Here is a 26,319-nt window from a genome sequence, read left to right on the forward strand (position 1 = left end):
TCAGTGGGGTTAGGGAATCAGCAACTAAACTTACTCGCTCCTGCATGAAATGACACTCACTGACAATCTTTGCCATTCGACAATGATGAAATAACCTTTCATATTTCCCAGGGATGTTGTACTGAACAGCTTGATCTGTCGATCTGGCCATCTACAAGCTGCCAAAGCACCTACCAAGCTTGTCAAACTGGTAGATCGTCTTTGCCAGTAGGTAAATGATTTCCGGCTTCCTTATTACTAGACTAAATTGATCAATAAATAGTTGAGATCAGAAACTGCATCCTTTCTGCCATCACTTAGCCTACCGTTGGGCAAAGATGATCTACCAGTTTGACTTGCCTGGCTTGTGACCTGCTTGACAGCTGGTAGCTGGTCGGACTATGCTGGATTTTTCAGCAGGGCGACTATCTACTACATGTTTACATATAGTACATTTTGGACATGGAATCAAAACAATCAAGAACTGCTGATTAGATATTACTTAAGTGGTGGATCCTTCTCAGCTCTCAGCAAGCAGAGACACTGACATGGTAGTGTACACTATATACTGTAGGAGGTGAAGCTGTGTTGCTGTGGCTTTTAAACTTCTCATTTTCAGTGCTAAGTTGAGAAACTATCCACCAACAGGGTGGAGGGCATTTTACAAAAATTGTACATAGAGCTTTAAATATGCACATACAAGATGGGCCAGTATGGAACATGTGTGTGCAATAATAGTGAACAGTGCTTAAAAGCTGATGATCTTATACATTCATACCAGTGTAACACCCACTACAATGTCATTACCATGCCAGTATCACTGTGTCTACTACCTGAATAACATCTGGCCAGTTGTGGTTTTATGCACAGCAAAATCGCCAGGGTTGATTTAACACCCACAGTGTTGAATTCACACCCTACAGTGTTTATGTAAGTCCACTGGACTCAAATAAACACTTTGGGTGTTAATTCAACACTAGGGATTTTACTGTGTGGCTGTCCCTTTCACTGCATATTGGTTAAAGGTGGGTTGGCAAAAGGTGCAGAGAAACTGATGGGCTACTATCAGTAACTGTATATCTACAAACTGATTTATTTTATTTTTTTTTTTTTTAAAAAGGCCATTGTTAAAAGTGTATTGTCTTTGATGATTGTGTAAATGCCTGTGTGTGTATGAGAGAAATTGCTGGGGTTCATGTACACACACTTTCATGGCTTTCTATTTGAATTCTCATGGTCATCATCATTATGTATGAGTATTCTATGAGCAGCCATTGCAAACATTTGCGGTGTAGGACACCTCACAATAAAGTGCGATGCTGCTTTTTGGAAAGGAAGCGGGTTTCATCCTTAATTGTGAGATGCTTTAATGGCCCACATTATCAGCTCATTGCAAACACTTACACGTGTTTCTGGTTACAATAAAAGGACAGCTCGGTTTCATGGTCGATCGGTCAAGTCTCATACAGCATTCCACATTCGCCTCTGCTGGTAAACAAGGAAATGGTCTTGTAAAAAAAAAACATAAAAAGTGGAAGTGCTACTGTCTGTGGGTGGCTGTAATACTGTTTATCACACAAACCTGTCTGTTGTCCTTGAGGCACTATAAATCAGCACCGAGTTTCCCTTTCATCATGTTACTACTGATATTGTGTAGTGTAAGCATACTTTGATGACTTAAGTGTTAGAACAAGCTCAGTCTGTTTTCCAGTTTTAGTCATTGTGCCATGTTTCACTCCAACCCACCCTCAGAGCACATCTGTTGTGGTTAGGAAGAGCTTTTATTAGCCTGACTCAGATTCAGGTGTTGGTTGGCATTTATAATTTGTTATTGATATCCTTTTTTTTCTTCAGTGTTGACTGGAATTTGGCTTTATAAGATCTTTATCATCATATTCATCAGTCTAGGCCATAGACTCTAGGGGGAAAATCCCTTATTTTTTCTTGGAAAGCATTATCATCTACCTCAACATGAGGTCATCACCACCAAATTAGTACAAAAAACACTAATTTATTTAGAGTAACAAATGACCCCATTTTCACAGGCTCCAAACTAACAATCTTAAATATTCTGATTATTTTTAATACTTAGATGCTAATCATTTGCAGTCAAAGACTGCCTGAAATCTGGAACCCATGGACATCACCAAGTGCTGAGTTTCCTCCTTTGATGCTTTGCCAGGCCAGTTGCTGCTTGTTTGTGGGTCTTTCTGCCTTCAGTTTTGTCTTCATGAAGTGAAAAGTGGTTTGCACTTTTGCAGTTGGCCGTCACCAACACAGTGCTGATTAACTTGCAATACCCCTGGAGAATATCATGGATGGTTTATGGCTGCATATCCCAATGATCAAAACAGTGTGGTGATTTTAAATAAACAGCCGAATAGCTGGCTAGTATGACTTGTTCAAAGAATCCCAGGAAACCAAATAAATATTGTAACCATTTCAAAGTGTAATGATTTAAGTTGCACTTCCACTGTGTTGTTTTGTGTGATGTGCAGAAGCATCAGTTGCATAAACTGATCTCCTACTGTAATTTGTCTTAAGTTCCTGATTTTCTGCCTGCAGACAACAACTGCTCCAATTTCCCTTGTTTGTCTGTTTATGCAGACAGTGAACAGTTGAAAGGAGTTGATGCTGGAGTATAGCTGGTCTAACTGCAGTGTCCATAAAAGAAAATGTTTGTGTTATTTCTAGGCCTCCTATTTATCAAAAGTCTCATACTAAGATTAAAGATCCATTCCCTGTACCCATACGAAAAAGGAACTTAGAGCACCAATCTCACTGCATAATGACTCGCTTCCTTTTAATAGGTCTGTAATATTCGTGAACTCAGATGCAATTAAAAAAATGTTAAAAAGAAAATCACAATGGTATGCTATGATTGTAATCAGATACCTATCTGATTACACAATTACCTGCTTGTGTAATTAGGTTCATGGTAGATCAAATTATACAACTATGCCAGCACAACATGGAGGATGAAATATGAAGTTTAGATCATGCAAAATAGATTGGAGACACACTCACACACACACATTTACACATTTTTAATAATATATAATATACAATTTGCTGTTATTGACCAGGATAATAAATGATTAGATATGGACAACCCCTTAGTATAAACTGTGAAGAAATTTGAGGTTCACTATGAGCAAGTCTTTCCGGAATTTACCTTTATATAGACTTGGTGTCTGACTTAAAGGACGCTTTTATAATTTCAATTTTGTAGACGTTTTTTTTCTTTCAGTGGCACCCATAGCATGCACAGACATTTTAATTCCTCACACTGAAAATGGAAATAGCATATTAAAAAATATACTGTTCGCATACTCTAGTAAATTTCACTAGAAAAATAGAGAGAACTGAAACTTCACACTTCTTCTTAAGGCGTGGTCACAATTTCGTAATTTCTTTACACAGGAAAGTAATAGTTTGAGCAACCCCTGTCACAGTACAAACCTTGTGCCTCTGACCTTACTATTTTATAATTATTTAAAGGGAAAATACAATAATTAAAAAAAAGAACAATTGCTGTATCACCTAAATTGTTGCAATAAATTAGTCAAAATGGTGTAATGTCATAGAGCAGTGTTCATTAACCCTGTTCCTGAAGATCTGCCTTTCTGAACACTTTAGCTCCAATCATAATCGTGCCCATCTGACTATATAATCATTGCCTTAAGAATTTCTTGATCAACTAAAAGGAGTAAAGACTCTAAATTATGTCTTTACATTAGTTGAAAGAAAAGTGTGTTTGTGCTCATATTGTTAAATGAAAAGTCTATATACACAAGTGTATAAGTGACATCTGAATATATTCTGCCTGCAATACCATGCTCATGCTCATGCATGTCCACAGGGAGCTGGATTTGTTTTTTGTATTTCATTTCTAATGAAATGTTCATGTGGTTTTTAATTTGCAATGGACAAGCACAACAAAATAATTTAAAACAGCTATTTCCTGAGTAATTGAGCACGGGCTGTTCAGGACATGAGGGAATGTTTATTGGACATGGCTTTTGTCTGATGTCAATTCTGAGAAATCTAAGTTCACCTCATAGTCATTAATAACCTGCAAGTATGAAGAAAATACAGAAACACGCATCGCTAACCACAAAACAGCTCAAATTTCAAAATCCTGTTTGTTTAAGACTCTGTCGATAAATCTCACGTCCAATCATGTGAAAAGTCTGAGATACTGTAGCAGGTGTAATAGAGTGACCTCATGTGGTTAACAGAAAAATCTATAGTTGCAGTATAGTGGCACTAATGTACAGAATTCATGTAATATGTCACAATATTTGTAGAAACATCATTTTTATTTCAGGCTATTCATGAAACCACTTATTTTCTTATTTCCTGACTCTCAGAAATCATGGTCTGTCTGAAACAGTTTAATGACAATGGCTTCATGAGGTTGGAGAGTTATAGATTGAAGAGTCACCGGACCAAGGCGATCCAGACCTGTGCTAGTTACAAACATTCCGCTTTCAGGAAGACTCAAGGTCCAGTTAGAGTCCAGAGCATAAGACTCTGAACCCAAGTTAAACAGCACCAGGAAGTGAATGCACCCCCATGAGCGCAGGAAGGCCAAAGGTGGTGTGGTTGTGGAGTTTGTGGAACCAAAGCTGAGTGATGTGGTATTGGAAGTGAGAAAAGTGAAGGCGCCATAGAGGAGAGCTTCTTCATGAGAACGAGCGTGGCTCAGAGCGTGGAAGAGAGCTGTGGAATGCTTCGGGTAATACGGGTTCTGCAAAAAAACACATTTTTTCTATAAATCTGACTGAACTTTTAGTAGTTTATTCAAAAGTGTGTGTTAATTCTACACTAAGGTTTATATTGTGAATGTTTAGGGAGACATTGAAATATAGGTCAGGGGGAAAAAATCTAAAAAGAGATCTCTTATTAACACCATGGTTTCTACATTTATCTCATTTGGCTGACACTTTTATCCAGAGTGTATTACACTTTTCAGACAGGATACAGCTGAGCAGTTTAGTGTTAGCAGTTGAGTGCTCAAGGACCCAACAGTGGCAGCTTAGTGGTGCAAAGATTTGAACTCACAAGCTTTCAATCAGTAACCCTACACCTTAATAATTGAGCCACCACCATCTCAGTGTCTGTTAGATAGCAATGAGGACAAAGGGAAAGAAAATGGAGTCTTTTGTCTCTGTCTGAGAACCCAGAAGAAACTCACACAGACACAGGGACAACATGTGAAACTCCACACAGAGAGTAACCCAAGCTCAGGACTGAAATGGAAGACCCTGGAGCTATCTTTTAAGAGACAGAATTTTTGTTGATAAAACTGCTCATTTCTAGCAAGGAGACTATTTAAGGCTGTGTGCTTACTGGTACCCGACTAGTCTCATCACCATATCTGATACTGGGAGTCCCCGGCAGGGTCATAATCAGAACCATGATGACTTTCTGCAGTTTCCAGGCTACAGGGCCATCCACCTGAAACATACACACTCAGTGAGGCACATCACTACATACAGAGGATCTGCAGTACAATGCGGAACCTTTTTACTCAATCACTTCAGTTACTAATCATGCAAAAGCCTACAGTGGTTAGTGAAAACAGCTGGGGTCGGTTTCACCTCAACTGAAAACACTTACTATGAATGTTGGATCCAGAAACGCCGCCAGCTTCTAGATGACCAGACTCTTTACCCCAGTGTTGTCTGGCAGAAAGTAATTTTCTTCCCATAATCATATTTGAACTCTTATGCATGAATATTATATAATGTCCCATGCAGTATAAAGGACAATAGGAGCACCATGCCATGCAAATCAGCCATCTAGCTGATTTAAATGGCATGGTGCTCCTATTGTCCTTTATACTGTCTAATGCTGGGGACTAAGCTGACTGAAGGAATTAAAATGACTGAATGGTGACAACAGTTTCTTTTTAATGCTGAACAATTAGTGAGTTGTTTATAACTATATAAAAAAATGTTTTGTTTAATAGAGGAACTTCACAGGATGACTAGCACCACAGATACTGAACAGCTGAGACACATCTATTTTGAATTTGACATCCAGAGAATAAACTAATACTTTTTCTCATCTGTGAAAAAAAAAAACTGTTCCCTACCTAAGCTCTAGCCCTATAGCAAATTTCTGGTCTGATGAGCTGCCTTCAGCTAAATAATTTACATAAATGAAAGTGACTGCATAAACCACAACAATCTGCTACAGATGATGTATTGGTTCAAGTTTGGAAAACTAAAGACTATTTTTTTTTCATACATTAATCAGCTTTTTTCAAGTATTTGGTCCGCTGAAATACTTTGCTGTGTCCACATCTAGATTGCAGTCTGCCAGCTGACAACCCCTGGTCTATTGTATTTATTGAATTGTAAGGTCTCTGGATAAAATTCATCACATGTGGCATTTTGTTTCTAATATTCTTCTAATACTTGGTTACGCCTCCACTCTCTATAATAATAGCTTTAGGATGCTTAATGTCAGGTAAGGATGCTACCAAGACTGTTGGATTTCTGTCCGTTCTAGCCCACAGATCTACTGACTGGGTTCAATTCAGCTGGCCTATTTTGGTGTTTCACCTGCTGTTCCATATAATCTCACAAGTTTGATCTGTTGTAGAAGTACTGTAGTGACTGTACTGTAGTGTCTTGGCAAACAAGTCAGCTTTGGCTCTATGCACCCTACAGATGTCATCCTGGAACTTGGGAGTGTCAGTGTTATGTTTTGCTTGGATACAAAGCACAAGAGTCTGGCCAACAACTGACTATTTGGTTTTATGGTAAGTAACTGTAACATTCAACAATGTATAATAAATCACAGCTATTTGTGGATTTTAAAAAATTGATCATCATGGGTTTTATTATTATGGGATATTATTTTCATCTGGTTCTCTGCTATGGATTGGCACCTTGTTCAGGTTGTCCCCCACCTTGTGCCCCATGCCCCCTGGGATAGGCTCCAGGTTCCCCTGTGACCCAGTAAGGATAAACGGTACAGAAAATGGATGGACGGATTATTTTAATGTGATTATATTGCATTGTGTTGCACAATGCAAATATTACTTCTAATTGTTGTTACTCTTTCTTACACTGTTGTGAATGTAGCATATATATTATGTAATCCGTGTGCTGTGTAAATTATTGTTGTGTGTTATGAAGAATAAAATTGAATTCCACTGAATCCAAAAGCTCTTGATGTGAAACTCCCTCTGGTACATGAAAATGATTTTTTCTCTGTACTGCTTTTGGGAAAGTGACCCCTGTGCTAGCCATCAAACATTTTCCTTTTGTCATAACGTCAGAATTGGCAAGTCCTAAGAGAATTATGCTTTTTCCTAGAATTGTTTTAAAATAGAGCCATGCCATAAAGTAAAGAATACAATCCCAATGTGTAGTTCCTGTTCAAGAACTGAACAAACCATTAATTTAAGAATGATATTTTGAATGTATAATTTTGCAATTAATTGATGCATAAAGTATACCACATGTGTAAAGAACGGCCTATCACAAAGATATGCACACTGAAAGAAACATGTCACATCTATTTTTGTTAGGAAATCTAGCTTGAGACCTGTGGACTAAACATGACATTTACACCTGTTTAGGTTGTAATTTCTTAACAAAATGTCTACTCACTCTCCAGCTTGGCCATTCTCCATGCAGGGTCTTCAACTTGGTCTCCATAGCTTCAGCTACCTCAGGAGCAGATAATGGATGTGAGGATGGAGGAATCAGAGACCTTGAAACTAACTCCGCCAGAGAGCTGTTTATAGTTGACTCCGAAATATCGAGCCCTGGAACAGAATCATTTATTTTCCTCATCATCATAATCCTGCAAAATAAAATAATAATAATTAAAAAAAAAAAAAATAGGACATACACTCATTTATGTACAACCATCTGAGGAGCTCAGAATAATGTCCGTGTCATTGTTTAAACTGGAAAGTAAATGCACTGCATTTTTACAATCCTGAAAAAAATGAAGAACTATTTCAGTGAGGTCTAAAATGACTGCAGAATACCTTTCATTGCCAACTGTGTCAAACTCTTTGACCACTTCCCTCCACCTTTTCAGTGTCTGAAAGTCACAAATACAGAAACAGACAACATTTTTTTTTCTGTTTGCACACAAATGATGGATTTTCACTTTACCACCATGAACACATCAGGTCAGTGAATCCTCAGAAGAATTTCACCTTCTCACTAAACTCTGTGTCTGCATTGCAGATTTCAAATCCTGACACACCTTGCTCAAGCCAGTACCTTAATGAATCCTAGGAGAGATAATTGAATAATTAGTAACACACACACACACACACACACACACACACACACACACACGGTAATCACATTAAAATGATTCAGTTGTGCATATTTACCTGGACATAATCAGAAGCACTTGATGAGATCTCTGTCTGATTGGTGTTTACTTTGCAGAGGTGCAGAATGACCCTCATACCTGAATTAAACACAGTCACACTAATTATCCTGTAAGCACAGAGGAATTTTGTTTAGTGACACTAAAGTTTTCATTAAAACTGAAAATTATTCTAGTTACTAATATCACCTGATTTGAACTCTTTCAGGTTCAAAATGCTATGCTAAGAGTTATGGTAGACCAGTTTTAAATAGTGCTGGAAAAGTAAAGATGTACATTGGATTTAGAGGGCTTATGTTTTTTTGTTTTTGTTTTTGTTTTTGTTGTTTCTTTCCAAAGTAAGTACATCAAATATCTGTTAAGGCAATCTGTAAATAATTGGCTATTAAGGAAGTATTCACTGATGATAGGTACACACAACAATGAATTTTCATGGTGTGTTAACTTACAGCTGAACATCGCCATCTACTGCAATATAATGAATCAATAACGCATAGTGCATATTCAAAATAATACAGTACGGTTAACAAATCTTTAAAAAAAAAAATGAATAAAAGATACATACACAAATGCTTATTAAAATAAACAAAGTAAAATGTATGTATAAAAAATAATATATCATATCAATAATATAAGTGGGAATTCCAAAAATGAATCAAAATACATAAACGAAAACAATACAGAAAAATGTTTGATTTTAATTTCGCTTGTTCGTTTGTTTTCAATTAGATAGATATGGTCCTCAAAAAATAATAAGATGCAACTTCTATAACCTCACTTAAGAGGTTTTAAGCATCATGAATGTGTTAATAAAAACAATTTAATACCTTGCAAGATAAAAAATAAACATATGGTAGCAATCTAGCCATAATGATAATTCTCTCTTCATTCTTTTCTATAAAGACATAGTCATATACAACATAAAACCTCTAATGTCACCTCACAAATCATCTATATACACCCTTTATAGCCTTGCTTTATGAAAGATTTTTGCAGTGCTTATGAGTGTTATAGAAGGGCCCAATATAAGTACTCTATAAGAAAAAAAGTGTTAGTGGTGTAAGAAGCATATCTATATAAACTCTAAATTCTACCTGCTGTGTGACTGTCAGTAATGAACTGATGGACCTCAGGTAAAGTGCCAAGTTTGTGGTCAATCAGAGTCAGGTTTAGGAGAGAGACATCAGACCTGAACAAGCCCTCCAAAATCATAACCCCAACTCCCAAAGACTTCAGGTACGGCAGCCTCTCTGATACTCCTGTACACGAGTAGAATAAAATGAAGAATGTTGCAATTATAAATATTATTAATAAACCCAAGATTTCAAACACAGAGAATACTGACAAAGTACAGACCCATGCACACAGGCTGGCCATTGAGACAGGCTGATATAAGCAATCCTGACTCACTGCAGAGCAGAGAGTGCGCAAACAACGCCAAAGAGGCAGAGTTACAGGAAGACCCATATATGTGTCCACAAACATTTAGCCATATATACAGTGATATATATATATATATATATATATATATATATATATATATATATATATATATATATATATATATAGTAAAATGATGTGTTTAAGCAAAGTCCTCAAGGTCCTTATTGACATGCCTGAAGACCTACCTCCGAATGATCTGAGCAGTAAAGCCTTTCATATGCTTTTCATATACTAATATTGGCACTCTTGGTAAATATGAGCAAAGAATGCAGTGAAAATTGTTTTTATTGTTTAACCTTTTGATCTTTTGTTCAGAAAATTCACGAAAATACAAAGTTTTATCAAAAAAAAAACTTTGTTAAATATAGCTGTGCCTCAGTTATTGGCACCCCTATAAATTCATAAGAGAAAAATATATTTGGAGTATATTTCCACTGATATTTTACATTTTTTTTAGTACACCTGGGTGATGAAACAGGAAATTGTTCAACCATGTATCCTGTATCACAGGGGTGTAAATATGAGGTAACACAGACCAAATTCCCTTAGTCACTCATAATAATGGGTAAGATCAAGGAATATAGCTGTGCTGTATGGCAAAAAGTTGTTGAGCTTCACAAAATCGGAAGTGGCTATAAGAAAATAGCACAAGCATTGGAAATGCTCATTTCCACCATCAGGGCAATAATTAAGAAATTCCAGTCAACTGGAAATGTTATGAATCAACCTGGAATTGGACGTGTGTCTGTCTCATTGCACTGTGAAGGGGGTGGTTCAAGTGGCCAAAAAATCTCCAAGGATCACAGCTGGAGAATTGCAGAAGTTACAGTAGCTGTGTCTTGGGGTCAGAAAATCTCCAAAACTACAATACGAAGCCTCCTACATCACTGCAAGTTGTTTGGAAGGGTTTCAAGAAAAAAGCCTCTACTCTCTTCCATCTTCACTTTGCCAGACACTACTGGAACTTCAAATGAGATTGGGTTCTATGGTCAGATGAAACCAAAATAGAGTTTTTGGCAATAAACACTAGAGGTAGTTTTGGCGTACACAGAGCGGTAGACATATGGAAAAGTACATCATACCCATGGTTAAATACAGTGGTGGCTCTTCAATGATTTGGGGCTGTTTTTGCTGCCAGAGGACCTGGACATTTTGTCATTGCCAGAAGACCTGGCATCATGGACTCTACCAAATATCAACAGATATTAAATGAAAACCTGATTGCCTTTGCCAGAAAGCTTAAAATGGGCCATGGGTGGATCTTCCAGCAGGACAATGATCCAAAATATACATCAAAATCAACACAAAAATGGTTTACTGACCACAAAATCAAGGTCCTGCCATGGCCATCCCAGTCCCCTGACTTGAACCCCATAGAAAACCTGTGGGGTGAACTGAAGAGGAGAGTCCACCAGCGTGGGCGTTGAAATTTGAAGGATCTGTAGAGATTCTGTATGGAGGAATGGTCTCAGATCCCTTGCCATGTATTCTCCAACCTCATCAGGCATTATAGAAGAAGACTCAGAGCTGTTATCTTGGCAAAGGGAGGTAGCACAAAGTAAAGACTAAAAGGGTGCCAATAATTCATGCACACATATATTTAACAAAGTGGGTTTTTTTTTTTTTTTATAAACCTGTGTTTTGTTTGCAATTGTTTGATATCCATAAGAGCAGAGTATTTTTGTGAATATTTTGAACAAAAAATTTAAACAAAAAAGACAATTTTTCACATGCTTCTTTGCTCATATTTTCCAAGAGTGCCAATATTAGTGGATGGCACTGTATATTCATAATGTTCAACATTAAAGTATAAGGGATGGTTGCTATGTCTGTACAGTATATCTGATTGTACTTTACTAACATGCAGCTACTCACTGCTTATAGCTCCTGACCGTGTGCTCTCTACATCTAGGAACAGGGCTGGCTGTATGCGGTAGAAAAGGTCCTTCTGCCACCACTGAAGGTGACCAGCTACAGGCCGTGGGCTCTGTACAATCACAGTGATAGCAATGCACAATATTGTCAGCCAGCCTAACCAGAAGAGCAGAACCAGACGAGAGCGAAACTTCTTCCAACCTGGTCCACCAGCTGCTGCCTCAAGCTCTTCTCTAGTCATGGGCTTCAAAAAGTTCAGCTCTAGCTCATCCTCTGGAATGAGAAGAGGGAGTGTCTCTGAAGCCCCCAGACTGCCTGCCAGGCCAAGACCTGGACCAACCATGCTGCCATAGCCTGAGTCAGCATCCACCTTTAATAGCATCTTGCCTTACTAAGACACAGAAACAGGTAACCATGACAAAAATGACATAAATGCACATAAAAAATCAGGACTGACAGTTATGCCTTAAGTTCAAGAATATTAGCAGCACTCAACAGAGTCTAGCTGGAGTACAGGATTAAATCTAAGCATTTTGCTAAGTGGCTCGTATATAAATAATATTTGTATTATTTTGGTTATTTTACACTTTGTGTCTAAAGTTTTCCTCTCCTTCTACTTTTCCTGATTGGACATTCAAAAGGCAGCAAAAAAGAAAATCATGTCTATACCCTCTAAAACTTTCCAACATCTAAAAAAGTTCCAGAGTAAACTAGAGAAGGCATTTTATCCCATAACTATTTGTGTATACTGTACACAGTACAGTACATTTCACTGATAAGAATAAACAAAATAAGAAGTCAGACAACAAACACATATTCATTACTCTTTTTGAGATTTGTGAGTGGAAACATGAAAAAATAAAGAAACATGTTTTGAACACAAGCTACTGTTATATCATAAATAATTTATATAAAATTGGCTAAAAAAAAACAAAAAAAAAAACAAGAATAGAATTTGCACAGAATAATTCCATTCATTTTTCGAATTTACACACAGCATTTTCCCCACTGTGATAAGGACAGAAAGTCAATGCTCATTGCTTACCTTCTGTGAAGAAAATACTTCTTTGATGCTTTTCCTGACCTGAATGTTTCTGTGCTCACATTCACTGTCCCTCTGATTTTGTTTCTAGTTTGCTGCCTTCAAATACATATGGATAGAAGCCGCACCAAAGATATGCCTAGGGTAATTAGTACATAGGTGACAGGACATACCACACGTAAGTAACACATTCTATACAGCAAATATTATATGCTATGGTGCAGGCTCTAACCAGGAATGTCAAACATGCTGCTCTCTGAAACCGGGCTATGAGCTGTTATTTTAATACTTACTTACTTAATTTTACTTACTAAAAACAACAGAATACAAATTTACTAATTTACTCCACATAGCTGTGTAAGTGAAGTGCCATTGTCTTGAAGTAAAAAATTAAATCCCACTCTGTGGAATTTGTATACAGCACTTGAAACTGTCATTGTGGAGAGGATGGTGTTACTGAGTATTAAAGCAAATCCTAAACAGTAAAACCTGCTCAGGAACTGAATGTATATAAGCCTGCAATGTTCCGGTATGAAATTTTATTAAAGCATGCATGATTCATTTAGCTTTTCATCTGCATATCTTTTGAGAATGTATATAAGATGTATGATGTATTATAATGTTTATAACAACTATACGACCCTGTAATCAGATTGCAGGCGTAGAATACAAGCTAATGATGTATCACGCTAATGGGGAGCTTATTGCCTAGGAATGACTCAGGTCTGCTCAGGAAACAATTTCACAATTAGCAAGCAGACACAGTATGCTACAGGAATGATCTGTCTTGACACAGCTTTAGAGCAGTGGTTCTAGATACAGTCTTAGTTGCAGTGTACTAACTGCATTAGATGTAGTACACTCTAAAGTGATGGAAAAAGTCACATTGGGGCTTTTAAAGTACTCCTTTGCCAAATCATGTGTAATATGCTTAGTAAGGCAACAAATTCAAAAAGAGTCAAATGCAAGAAATATGTTTATTTAGAACAAATAATTCAAAATGTGATGCATTTGTTGGTGATCCCATGGGGTGTATCATTTCAGTATGGCTGGCTATTAGTACATGTATACATTATTTTGTGTATTTACTTTGTTTTGTATGTTAAATCCACAATTAATATACAGTAGTTTTTAATAATAAAAAACAAGACAAAAACATGACAAATGCATAAGCCATTCTATGATAGATAGAACATACATATATGTTATTCTGAAACATTTATATCATAAGGTTCTCTATGACAATTATGTAATAAAGTCTTGCAATAAAGCCTTAATGAGGTCAAAGTTTTGTCTCCAATTTTATATATTGTTAATACTTTTGAGCAATATTTTATTGTAAAACTTGTCATATGTATTGAGCGGCATTTAAATAACATCCAAACATTAATCATTTTCCAAGATAATTCCACAATCTTGATTTATTGTGTCACACTGTAAAGTTTTATAATCCCTTTGTCACTTTGTTTGTGCCATATCAATGCAGAATGGCTGAGAAAGTCACTATGATATCTTCACCCCCATATACTGTACACATGGGAATGTTTATACTTTACTTTGAAATGTGTAATAATATCTACATTATGCGGATTCTGTTTGCTGTGTCAGCTGTATAGGCAAGCAGACTCTGCCTAATTAGGGATTCAGAGTCACTTCACTTAAAGAGGGATTTGTTTATTTCCCTGCTAATAAACATATTTGTTGATAATGGATTCTGTACTGTATTCTGCTATTATTTTCAACCTTTTATTTCTTTAAAGTTCATCTGTCATGTTTCCCATAACAGAGACTGTTGGTACTGTAGGCTATGTAAATGTGAGGCTTCTGATTTTGTTTCCAAGGCAACCACCACTAGTTGGAATCCTCGGAGTCACCAATATCCTAAGAAAATAAATGACGTATAACCATTAAACTCATAGATGTTTGTAAAAATAAAAATAAAAAATGTAAAAAAAATCTTCAGTGTAACAAGGGAATACATGTTCATTGTTGGTCTCTCATTAAATGACTGTACACCGCAAACGCATGAAGTGTTTATTTGTCGGGTTTTCACTTCAGCCGATATCTTTTTTTCTCTAAATGTAGTATGGTGTTGGTGTCCCTGGTTGATTTGTTCTCTATACCATCCCAACTTTATCATACAAGTAATGAACCATTTTCTACAATATTTTTCCTCAAATAAAATGACTATACGCATTGAATATTTTCTTCACACAGCAGTTTCCATCTTTGGCTCGTTTCAGAGAAGTAGAAGTATGCATGAAAGTATCAGTCAGTTCAGGTCATACCACTGGCTCAACAGTTCTAAAAGCTGCTGAATATTTCTGGTATGCAGCAATTACGCAGTCTCTCCTGTGAAATAGAAAAAATTAAGGAGACAATGAAAATTTTTTTTTTTTTAAATTTTCTAATAATTTTGAGTCATCCATTAGGTGTCAATGCGCATAATAGAGAAACCCCTGTTCCACTCACTTGCTTGTGATGCCACCCCCTGGTGGAAGTCCAGGGATGTTTTCAGTTGCCAGAAACTTCATCACATAAAGCAGATCAGGCTCCTCATTTTGAGACCTGATCACTTGAATGATCTCTGTGAACAGGATGATAAGAAGAAATTTGAGATTTGAGATACTAGCTTGAGATGCTGAGTGTTTAACTGAGTGTTTTGTTATGATATATGTGTGTATAGGATTTTCTAGTACAGAATGAGAAAATGACCTTTTACTTTAAGATCTATGAGTTGTTCCAGCTTTGCCTCACGTTGCAATGCTTCAGGAGTCACTTGTGGAGAGCCATTGAAGCAGACGATGATGATGCTCATATTGTCCAGACTTCCCTGTAATATATGAGAAAAGATAATCAATGTACCTGATGTGCCTCAGGTTCCAATGCATTATCTACTATATAAGTGCCATTTTATTATTCAGTTATTTATCTATTAAATAGGGGATGTGATCAAAGTATTCGTGACTTTGAATATATATTTAAATACTAATGTTTCCTCAGTTTTACAGAAGAATTAAGAGAATAAAAAAACAACTTTTTTGTTCACATCAATATGACTGCCACAATTATGAATTCCAGGTGAAAGAACAAAACCTCTCAGATGCTCTGCTAAATAAAGTTTAGAGAACAAACCTATCATGTCTTGTTGTTTCCCATGTATGTAAATTTATTACCCAGTTTGTGTTCTTAGTGTATTTTGTTCTCCAGCCTGTCAAACACATTAGGCTGGAGAACTGATGCCCTGGGTGTCTCACTTTCCTCTGATATAACAAAGCTTAAAATACAAAAATATGGAGAAACTGTCATGAGTTCTATAGCTAAACCATCTGGTTAATGACACAAATTTCGCACTAAGGATAAGTTGTCTGAATCACTAGTTTCCCACTAAATTAAAGAACAAACAACTGTAATAATATTAAATATTCACAACGAAAAAATCTAAAGTACATCTTTTTTTCCTCTTATAATACAATGCAGAACTCGTTCACTCTCTTATTATAATTGGTTTACACGCTCACTCTCTATCTCCGGATTGGCTACTGGCTCCAGTCAGAGCTGGCATATGACACATATATACAAATCTGAAACCCCTAGCACTGCCATTGTCAGGGCAACTAAAATAATAATAATAATAATAATAATAATAATAATAATATGTAGCTTTAATAGTATGGTTTTATGAATAAGTGATGGGGCATGCTTTATGTATATGGTTTGTATTGATAGTAGTATCTCAATTAGTGGCTTGTCATAGAAGAATATTATACCCTAAAATATTGTGGAGAATGGAAATTCAATGTGACACCACTGAAGATTGTTGTCAACGTAATAGTCACTGAATATTTCAAATTATACATTCAAAATGATGCCTTTCAGCAATGTTACGTTTATTCTAGCTTGTTGTCCATTCAGACATTTTTTAAAGAATGACACAAAAGTTGAGCTTATGAATGTGTCTGAAGACCTGAGGTCTAGAATCCTAGACAAACTTTAATCTTCCTTGGGTCAGCATGTGATGAGCCAAGGACATACCATAGGACAAACCATATCTAAATATTTAATTATCACTTTCCACAGGAAGTACAGGACTAATTCTATGTTTATTATATAATATATTCTCTTGTAATATTAGGTCATAGGTGATGTCAACAAAAGCACAGAAATTATTATTATTATTATTATTATTATTATTATTATTATTATTAAGCAATAGTGGATCCTATAGATTAATGATGAACTGGTAAATAGAAACCAACTCAATAAGAAATGTAAAAGATCACAGTAACAGTTTATAGCAAGCATCCCTTGCCTGCTCACCAACGTTGTGGGACTTTTAGGACCATTTGTTGGGACTCTAACCTTATAGAGGCAGAGGTCAATGACCTGCGAACAGACTTCCCTCAAATCATCACACACTGAAAGCCGGTTGTGCACAAAGGCACACAGCTCTTCATTACTGATGGCATCCCAAACTCCATCACAAGCCACCACTAAGAATTCATCACTGGGCGAGCGCTCCAGATCATAGATCTCTGGTTCGGGGGAAACCAGCTGCTCCGTCTGCGTCCTCCACTCCACTTCCTTAAAGGTGAAATCTCCAAGGGCACGAGATACAGCCAGGGAGCCGTTGATGCGCTGCAGCGTGACTGAGCCCCCTGCGTTCTGTATGCGCTCCTTCTCACGTGGGTTGCAGGGCTTGTGGTCCTCCGTGTAGAACACCACCTGGCCATTACGGCACAGGAAAGTGCGTGAGTCACCACAATTAATAAAGTAGATGTTTCGTGGAGAGATCATGACAGCGGCTGCTGTGGAGCCACTGCGGTCCCAGCCACTATTGCGGGCCAGTTGCTGCATGTGGCGGTCAATGCCTAAGAACCCATCTCGGATGCTATCTTTCACTTGCTCCACTTTTTCCTCTGCAGTTATGCCACCTAGTGGAGGACAGAGACACATGAGTATTTTTGTAAGCACTTCACAAGAGTCCTAGGTGCATGAGACCTGTTAAAACTTGGAAAATATGATACCTTTTTGGCAATAATTATTAAATAGACATTAAAATGTATTGACTGAAATATAATCTTTGATGCCTTATGATCCAAGCACTTATAGGAGAGTTTATAATATATAATATTTAACTCTATATTGATACAAAGTCTGATTTATGGAAAGCACAAAAATCTACATTTTCAAGTATATTTTTAACTATACTATGTGATACTAGTCACACTGGCTGTATATTTCACACTCTGACCTAAGCTTAAATCCTTACACTGAAGGAAATTTTCTTCTTATTGTCCTGCACTTTCTCATTCCCTGCCAACAAATTTGCAAGTTACACTAATAAGGTCTACAGTGGACATAAAATGTCTGCACACCCATGTTAAAATAGCAGGTTTTGTGATCTAATTCCTTTCAGATCCTTTTGCCACCTTTAAAGTGTTATAGCAACCAACTAAATTCTAGTGAAAAACAAATTGAAACATTTCAGGGAAATCAAAGAAACAGAAAAACTTTATAGTAACCTGGTTGCACAATTTTGCACCCCTTACAGTTTGTTAAAGCACCTTTTGCTTGTAATACAGCACTCAATAGTGCATCTTGATTTGGCAATTTTATTCCACACTCCATTGTAAAAATGCCCCAGATCTATCAAATTACGAAGGGATCTTCTTTGCACAGACATTCCACAGGGTGTCAATAGGATTTAGATCTGGTATCTGAGTAGGCCATTCCAAAATGCTGATCTTCTTCTTCTGAAGCCATTCCACTGTTGACTTGGATTTATGCTTTTGGTCGCTATCATGATGGAGCATTAAATCTTTCTTCATCTAACAGAGGCCTGCTGGTTTTGTGCCAAAAAAATTAAAGATTGGTATTTGGGACTACCCATGACTCCTTTAATCTTGACCTCTAGCCCAGGCCCAGCTGAAGACAAGCAGCCCCATAGAATGATGCTGCCACAACCATGCTTCATTATTGGTATGTTGTTCATTGTGTCATAAGCTGTCTTATTTTTGCACCAAATGCCATTTTGTCCAGTTGTTGATGATGGCCTTCACAGTGTTCCATGGCACATCTAATGTTTTGGAAATTCTTCTGTACCCCTCTCCTGATCAATACCTTTCAACAATGAGATCATGTACATGCTTTGTAAAGTCTTTGTGGACCACAGCTTCAGCAGTCAGATGAAATCAAGGACCTACAGAAACAGCTAATCTTTATTTGGAGTTAATCAGAATCACTTCATTCATGACAAGTGTATGATAATTAATTTTGGGCATGAATGTAATTGTTTAATCCTGAACATATTCACATGCTCCATTATAAACGGGGGTGCACATTTATAATGGTGCATGTGACTGTGTTCAGGATAGTTCAAGATTTTTTTTTTGTTCAACATACCACCATCACAAAAAACCTGCAATTTTAACAGGGGTGTGTAGACTTTTAATATATACTGTATACATTCCATCTTTGGTACTTGGTTTCAGAGAACCCATTGCCAGTAGTTTTGATAATTCTTTGAAAGGATTCTGAAAGGTTTTTGTTTCAAATTAGTGATCATTCAGGATGGATTTACTAGGCTATAGCAGGCATCCTGTTTCTTCTGATCATATTTGTTGAGCTTCTACTCTAGCACCAAAATGCAATCCTTGGACTCTAGTGCTAATTCTACAGAAGCACTGGTCAGTAAATTGGGTTTGAAACATTCTTTCATTATCAGTAATCTCAGTCTGTAATTGAAGGACACTAGACCTGTAATAATCACATAATTTCAAAGATACTTCAGAAAAAAAAGCAGATTTACAATATTTCACAACTGATAATTAGTTAAATTATTTTCAGATTTCTGTTTAAAACTTCTGGTCTGGAAATTAGGCCCACCCACACCTGAAGCAGCACTGTTTGGCCCTGCCCCTTTTCTTTAAAAGATAGCTGGTTTTGAGAGAGAGAGAGAGAGAGAGAGAGAGAGAGTGAGAGTGGGGTTGGTTGTGGAAAGAATACTCAGTTTTCATTGTAGTTCATTGCCATTCACCTCACAGGCTGAAGAGAGCTCTAAAATTACCACTGCTTTAAAAGGCTTTATTTCTCTTAAGTGACCAAATTGTTCTACCACTCTTTTTGAAGGGTGTCTTCATATATTAAATAGACTGTACCTGTCGCAAGGATGTGATCAAGGAGATGTGTGGAGCAATACTGTGCCACAGTGTTTCCAGCATGCCCATCAAACACGGCGAAGTAACTCCAGTTCGGCAGGCCCTCAGTCATCTCAGGCATGCATGTGTGGGCATCCTCCATTTGTGCACGCCATCCCTGCATGCTGGCCAGGGCATAGCTAACTCCCCACTTACACTCGCCCTCGGCAGTATGCTTCTGTAGCATTGGCCTCTCCAGGTAAGGGCTGGGTATCTCCTCCACATCATCATTATCCTCTTCAGACTCCGAATCATCGTCTGCATGTTGTTCCACCTGCCCTCCCTTGAAAAAGAAAGTGACCATCTTTTCAGTCTCCCTCACCAGCTGTCGCAGGAAGGAAGGAACCTCCACAGCACTGGCTCGCCTTGCCGTCCTCATGGCCACCTGGATCGTTCTCTTAAACCTCCTGCTGTTCCTTCTACTCTTTAGTTTCCTCACTCTAGACCTCCGTAACAGGTCCAGTGCTTTACCCCAAATCTTGGAGCTTGCAAAGAAGAATGATTTTATTAAATATTTCTAAAACCTGAGGAGTTTTTGTTAACTAACATTTGTAATACACAATCTTTAACTATGATATTATGTCTTTTGGTCCTGGAATAAAACACAAGGTAGATGTAATCAAAGTTAGTTTTACAGTGTTGAACCTGGGCAGCTTACCTGGCTTTCTTCTCTGCTCCAAAAGCGGTTATTGGCCAAGCTATTTCTGTTCACTCATCCCTCAACGTGATCACCCATGTGTGCCTTGTCTCTCCCACCTGCTGTTTTGGACTCTTGATAATCCCTTCTACAGTAATGCGCTTGGATTAGGTCATGTTCCTGCACTAACATTATGATCATGTCAGCATTTCACAATGTACCCAGACATTGAAACAGAATATAGATATACTGTATGATGCATATTCTGTAAATAAGTATTAAATTGCCATATATTTAGCATAGATTTGCTTGAGATGCACCGTGCTAACAACCATGTGACCTTAACCAAACAAATTTCTGAAATGCATTTTGGAAAAATGCCTCTATGTCTCACAACATTGATTCAGATTATTTTTATTTTATTTTTTAAATAAAAAAATATTTTAACACCACATAGCATTTACTTAGATTAGATTTCCCAAAGCAGTCTTATTCCAATGTAACAATAGCAACTGGTAGCATAATTAGTATAGACTAATTATACAGACAAGTATAGACTTGTCTACTGTATATTCAGAATTAATACCATTATTATAAGTATTATACTTATATAAGACTCTCATAAGCCATTAATCGTGTGTATTTGAAGAAGAAGTCTTTATTGGTCACATATACATTACAGCACAGTGCAATTCTATTCTTCACACATCCCAGCTTGTTAGGAGGTTGCGGTCAGAGCACAGGGTCAGCCATAATAAGGCACCCCCGGAGCAGGGAGGGTTAATGGCCTAACAGTGGTAGCTTGATGGTACTGGGCCTTGAACCCCTGGCCTTCTGATCAGTAACCCAGAGCTTTACATACTAAGCTTTAAGCTTGATCCATTCCCAAGAACAGAGATGCGCCTGTTGTCAGTGCAGCTCAGGACACATCAGTTCATCTGATTGCTCTGTAACATATCACAATGTACTGCCAGTAGTCTGATCTAACATTCCAGGACAACCAATTGAGATTCATTCAACTAAATACCTGAATAAATAGTCTTTTGCTGTTTACTAGAGGTGTAACATGACATGCATCTTGACATGATGCACTGCAATGCAAAAATATGAAGATGGGAAAAAATGTGACATCAGCATTCTATTAATTATGCATCTAAAGCAATTACACTGGTTGAACACCAGAGGTGCCAACCTGCACAACCCATAGAGTTACAGTATATAGAGATATATTGAATAAATAGAATTATATAGAGACCATGCTGGTCAGATGATTGCCATCTTTCATGGAGAGCCTATGCCATTACTGGGAATCATATAATACTGAACCTAATTTAAACAAGTTTCTATCTACTAGATTGAATTATGTAATTCAATCTTGAATTAAGTAAATACAATTTTTTCATCATGAATTGCATTGAATCGTGACCAGAGTGTTTACTATATTTGTTTGATACATTCATTTAGTCCTTGTTTTGTATTACATTAATTACTTTTGTAGTGCTTATTTGTGGAACTGTGACACTTTAGTGTAAATACAGTAAATTAATTTTCACACACCTCTTGCACAGATTTACATGAAAATTATAGCTGGGATTGAAATGGCATAACCTTCCTGTATACTCCATACTGCACCAGTTTATTTTTCATACAACTCACTATTCCAATACACAGTATAGTGAGCAGTATATTTGATCATTTATACAATAGTGTGTGTGGGGTTTTTGTAAAGGAGGCAGGAACAGGGTTTTAAAAACAGTCCTGCGCATGACTCTTAAGTAAAATGTTGAAATAAACAAGGGACACAAATTATTATCGAAATCAGTTGGCAATTGAGGGAAAACTTTAATATTAATAATATTATAGATACATGTTAATATTACCAGTGATGTGTTTAGTGATTCAGCTAGCTCAGTTTGTCTAGAGATTTACAAGATGACAAACACGATGACATTATGCATTAGACATTGATGGTGGAATTAGCATGAAAACTGAAGCTTTGGGATCTGCTCTGTGTGTGCAGAGTATACAGACGAGTAGGTGAGAGAGCTGGAAGGAGTAAAGCGCTGCTGCATCGCTCTCTTTAGCTAAGTGTAAATAGAAAGTGTTGAAGAAGGGTAAATTGAAAAAGTAAACTCCGAATTTCATTACAAAAAAATAAAATAATAATAATAATAATATATAAATAATAATAATAAAATAAATCTCAGATCACAAGATTAAAGGAGTTTTCTTTTAAACAGCACAAAAATCAGCAGATATATATATATATATATATATATATATATATATATATATATATATATATATATATATATATATATATATATATAAAATTATCCTCTGCAGTTCATCATAGTGCTAAAGTACTCCATAGACTGAAACAAACCACAAAACGTCACAAACCTAACATGTGGTGAATGTACCAATCTGGCAACCCTTACAGACAGCGTGGGGGAGCGCGAGCCAGTGTTGCGTTACAGGATGGGTGGAGAGGAGGAGAAGAAAGGAGGAAAAGAAAGACAGAATGTGAGGGATCCGGAAAGAGGAGAGGAGATCCAGCGGATGAGTGAACATCTGGAGGGCGCCGGAGAGGGGAGAGAGGAGCGGTCAGGCCCAGCAGCGTCTTGATGGAGCATGGGTCAGGTTTTAGGATTCTCCCACTGCAGTGAGTATCTTTGTTGTGTGTGGTTTTTTTTTTTTTTTTCCATCAGCAGCATGTTAGCATCATCCCCTCCCTGTACATGCATTATTCTAGTTATGTACAAACATGCATACTAGCGACCCTAAACAGTGCATTAAACAGGAGTGTATACTAGAGTATTAATTAAAAAAAGGCATGTTATTTAATATGGTATGGTCGTATTTAAGAGCTCTTAGTTTCCAGCTATCTTTGTAGAAAATATGGTAAAGCATCATCATGCTCATCTCTTTCCACACTTGTAAAGATGCCTAGTTTAGCCAATTTGTTTGTGTTGATGCTGTAGTGCTGATGTTTGCCTCTGTACTGTGTACATATTCCAGGAGTACATCACTTGTCTTATAGCATAAATAGTAGTCTGTGTACTGTCCTAGTATTTTATTACTTGTTTTAATTTACACTGAACTGTACTTAACGGGTGGGTCCATGGGTGCTGTGTGTGCTTTGTCTCACTTACAGTAAGGCCTCTCCTATGCATGTAATGTACAGCTCAGTGTACTGTATCCTGCATATAAACTGGAGCCTTTCATATTTAAAGCAACAGGGTATAATCAAAAAACAGCTTCTAGAAAATGTATTATTACATACACATGTAATATAGGAAAGGCTATGCCAGGTATGCCAGGTATGCCAGGGATGCCATGTATGCCAGAGCATATCCCTGCAATTCTTGCCTGGTTTCCCACTGAAGCTAAGCAGGGTTGAGCCTGGCTAGTACCTGGATGGGAGACCCCCGAAGAAGACTGAGGTTGCTGCTGGAAGTGGTATTAGGGAGGCCAGCAAGGGGTGCTCATATGTTCTGTGTGGGTCTTAATGTCCCAGTATAGTGAGGGGGACAGTATACTGTAAAAACAGCACAGTCTTCTTGATAAGACCTTGAAACCAAGGTCCTGACTCTCTGTGGTCATTAAAAATCCCAGGACACTCCTCATAAAGAGTAGGGGCATAACTTTGAACTTTGTGAGTTAACTGGCGAACTTCTATCATGGCCCCCTAATAATCTCCATCCTTGAATTGGCTACATCATTCTCTCCTCTCCACTAATAGCTGGTGTGTGGTGGGCGTTCTGGTGCACAAATGCTGCTGCTGTTGCATCATACATGCTAGTGGTGGTTGAGGAGATCCCCCCATAAAGAGCTTTGAGTGTCTAGAAAAGTGCTATATAACTGTAACTAACTGAAAAAAAAGGCTAGCTGTATATAATGCTGTGGATGTAGACATAGTGTCCATTTAGAGTAAAGCTTTAGAGGTGCACTACATGCCCCTTGATGGTTAAAAGGTATAAAAGGTGTACCTTTGACACTATCCCCACAACAACCCCCCAATCCCAGCAGCTAGAAAATATTGATGCTCCGAACGATCAGCCCGTGATTAATCACACTCGATCGGTAGTCTCTAAATTTGGCCGATCTCACGAACCGATTACAATTTGATGACGTAAATCAGGGTCACGGGGAACCTGGAGCCTATCCCAGGGAGCATCGGGTACAATGTGGGGTACACCCTGGACAGGGTGCCAATCCATTTTACCATGATATTACAATTTTACCCTCCCGTGACTGTGAAGTTTATACAGTGTATGACATATGGTTATGGTTGAATGCCATTTTATTGTTATTAGTCTACAGCTTTGTCAGAAACCCAATGTTCATAGCAAAACATCTGGCTGTAGTTCAGTTTCTGTAGTTTAACACAGCATATGTTAAACTACAGAAACTGAACTACAGCCAGGTGTTTTGCTATGTAGGTGTATTGTGTAGGTGCAACTTGGAGACGCAACAACAGATAAAAGTTGGGGTAATTTTCATCTACTGTTGATAAGTCTCTTTAACCCATAATTAGGAACATTACATTAAACTTCATTGTTCTCAATATGGACTATGTTAAGTAGGCCTGTATCGTAACAATGTGACATTGTGGCCTGTTTGCATCTGAAAGAAGTTATTATAATTATTAAAAAACATCAATATTTTATGATATCATTCCACTCTTACTTCTCTGTTGTCTCATAAAGGTGTTTCCAGGAAAGCATTAAATATTAACGGAAAAAGTTCTAGCTATTCAGAATAACAGCCCACATTATCTTTTACCCCAAACATAATGCACACAAATTTTCACTATTTGCCTCCTCTTAAAAAAAATAGCAAATATGTACTATTTAGGTGTTTTACAACAACTTAAAAAAAAATATTTTTGCTTTACACACTACATCTGCATGCACATGACAGTAACCTATACGGAATGTTTGATGCAAATATCTGTGTGTTCTTAAGCTAATATGTCAAAGCTTCATTATTTCTGTAAAATAGCTCAGAACCAGTATAATTAAAGGAGATAGAATGTTAAATGTAAACAGATATATGTTGTTTGGATACAGTATGTCTGTCGGCTGTTGCCAGAGTCAGTATTTGGGAATAACTTGTGCCCTTCTGTTTCAGAGGAGTTTGGCTCTGTCTCCTCAACACCTGACTCCACTCCTCCCTGTACAGATGGTAAGGATTACTTTACCCTTTCCAGAGTTAAATCTGGATTTATATTAACATATATAAACATCTGTATACCATTTCCTGACATTTCATGAGTAATATCTCCTGACAGGAGTTTAAAAACATGAATACAGTATTCCTATTCAGTAACTCAATCTCCCTCTGTTAAACAATAGACACCAATCTGAGAGCGCGAGGGTTAACACTTGCTAGTAATGCTGCAACAACTAATCGATAAAATGTAATCGTTAATTAAAATAATCGAAAACAAATTTCATTATGGATTAGTTCCGTCAGTGGCGTTCACAATGGGGAAAAACGCATTTCTATGAATAAAACACGTGAAAAACAGCGGAGGTCACAGAGTGAGCTGCTGCGGGAAAAGTGCACGATCCAGGTCGTCTAAAACATGAGAATGTTTTATATTAAGTGGTTCAAACAAACTCGTAAGTGTATTAACATGGCTTGTTGGGTCAGATGTGTGTGCTGTTTAATGTGTTCCAGACATGTTTTCTTCAGCACAGAAATGGCATTTTTACATTTATATCCTTATCTGTAAATATTAGAAATTCACACCAGTATTTCCA

At 37.3% G+C, this 26,319-nt stretch overlaps 2 protein-coding genes across 3 annotated transcripts; both read right to left on the minus strand.

Annotated features, from left to right (window-relative positions):
• Positions 1–4,199: 4,199 nt before the first annotated feature.
• On the minus strand, positions 4,200–13,044 carry si:dkey-202g17.3 (4F2 cell-surface antigen heavy chain). The gene is made up of 8 exons (XM_053647702.1): positions 11,671–13,044; positions 9,447–9,611; positions 8,354–8,433; positions 8,171–8,248; positions 7,872–8,052; positions 7,572–7,837; positions 5,335–5,442; positions 4,200–4,732 (listed from the first exon to the last, which is right to left on the minus strand). The coding sequence occupies exons 1-8, from the start codon at positions 12,050–12,052 to the stop codon at positions 4,349–4,351; spliced, it is 1,644 nt and encodes a 547-aa protein (XP_053503677.1). The 5' UTR covers positions 12,053–13,044; the 3' UTR covers positions 4,200–4,348.
• Positions 13,045–15,180: 2,136 nt separating this feature from the next.
• Positions 15,181–20,301, minus strand: ppm1na (protein phosphatase, Mg2+/Mn2+ dependent, 1Na (putative)). Of its 2 annotated transcripts, XM_053647070.1 has the most exons (5): positions 19,830–20,301; positions 18,883–18,887; positions 17,075–17,622; positions 15,435–15,545; positions 15,181–15,297 (listed from the first exon to the last, which is right to left on the minus strand). In XM_053647070.1, the coding sequence occupies exons 1-5, from the start codon at positions 20,288–20,290 to the stop codon at positions 15,181–15,183; spliced, it is 1,242 nt and encodes a 413-aa protein (XP_053503045.1). In that variant the 5' UTR covers positions 20,291–20,301. The 2 variants fall into 2 exon arrangements, with proteins under 2 accessions (XP_053503045.1, XP_053503046.1); XM_053647071.1 differs by lacking the exon at positions 18,883–18,887 and having other exon boundaries at positions 15,181–15,299; positions 15,428–15,545; positions 17,075–17,646; positions 19,873–20,301.
• Between the last annotated feature and the right edge of the window lie 6,018 nt (positions 20,302–26,319).

Source organism: Ictalurus furcatus, chromosome 17 (assembly GCF_023375685.1).
Source record: "Ictalurus furcatus strain D&B chromosome 17, Billie_1.0, whole genome shotgun sequence".
In the NCBI taxonomy this organism is placed as follows: Eukaryota; Metazoa; Chordata; class Actinopteri; order Siluriformes; family Ictaluridae; genus Ictalurus; species Ictalurus furcatus.

What these genes read in the sequence shown, in the direction of transcription:
- ppm1na (XM_053647070.1), bottom strand. Translation starts at nt 20,290, where the DNA reads ATGAGGACGGCAAGGCGAGCCAGTGCTGTGGAGGTTCCTTCCTTCCTG. An exon ending in TTGACCTCTGCCTCTATAAG is followed by an intron (nt 15,546 to 17,074) that starts GTTAGAGTCCCA and finishes CATATATTACAG; the next exon opens with GGAAGTCTGGACAATATGAG. An exon ending in AACAACTCATAGATCTTAAA is followed by an intron (nt 15,298 to 15,434) that starts GTAAAAGGTCAT and finishes CTGTTCACAGAG; the next exon opens with ATCATTCAAGTGATCAGGTC.
- si:dkey-202g17.3 (XM_053647702.1), bottom strand. Translation starts at nt 12,052, where the DNA reads ATGCTATTAAAGGTGGATGCTGACTCAGGCTATGGCAGCATGGTTGGT. An exon ending in ACGGTCAGGAGCTATAAGCA is followed by an intron (nt 9,612 to 11,670) that starts GTGAGTAGCTGC and finishes ACTCGTGTACAG; the next exon opens with GAGTATCAGAGAGGCTGCCG. An exon ending in TACTGACAGTCACACAGCAG is followed by an intron (nt 8,434 to 9,446) that starts GTAGAATTTAGA and finishes TGTTTAATTCAG; the next exon opens with GTATGAGGGTCATTCTGCAC.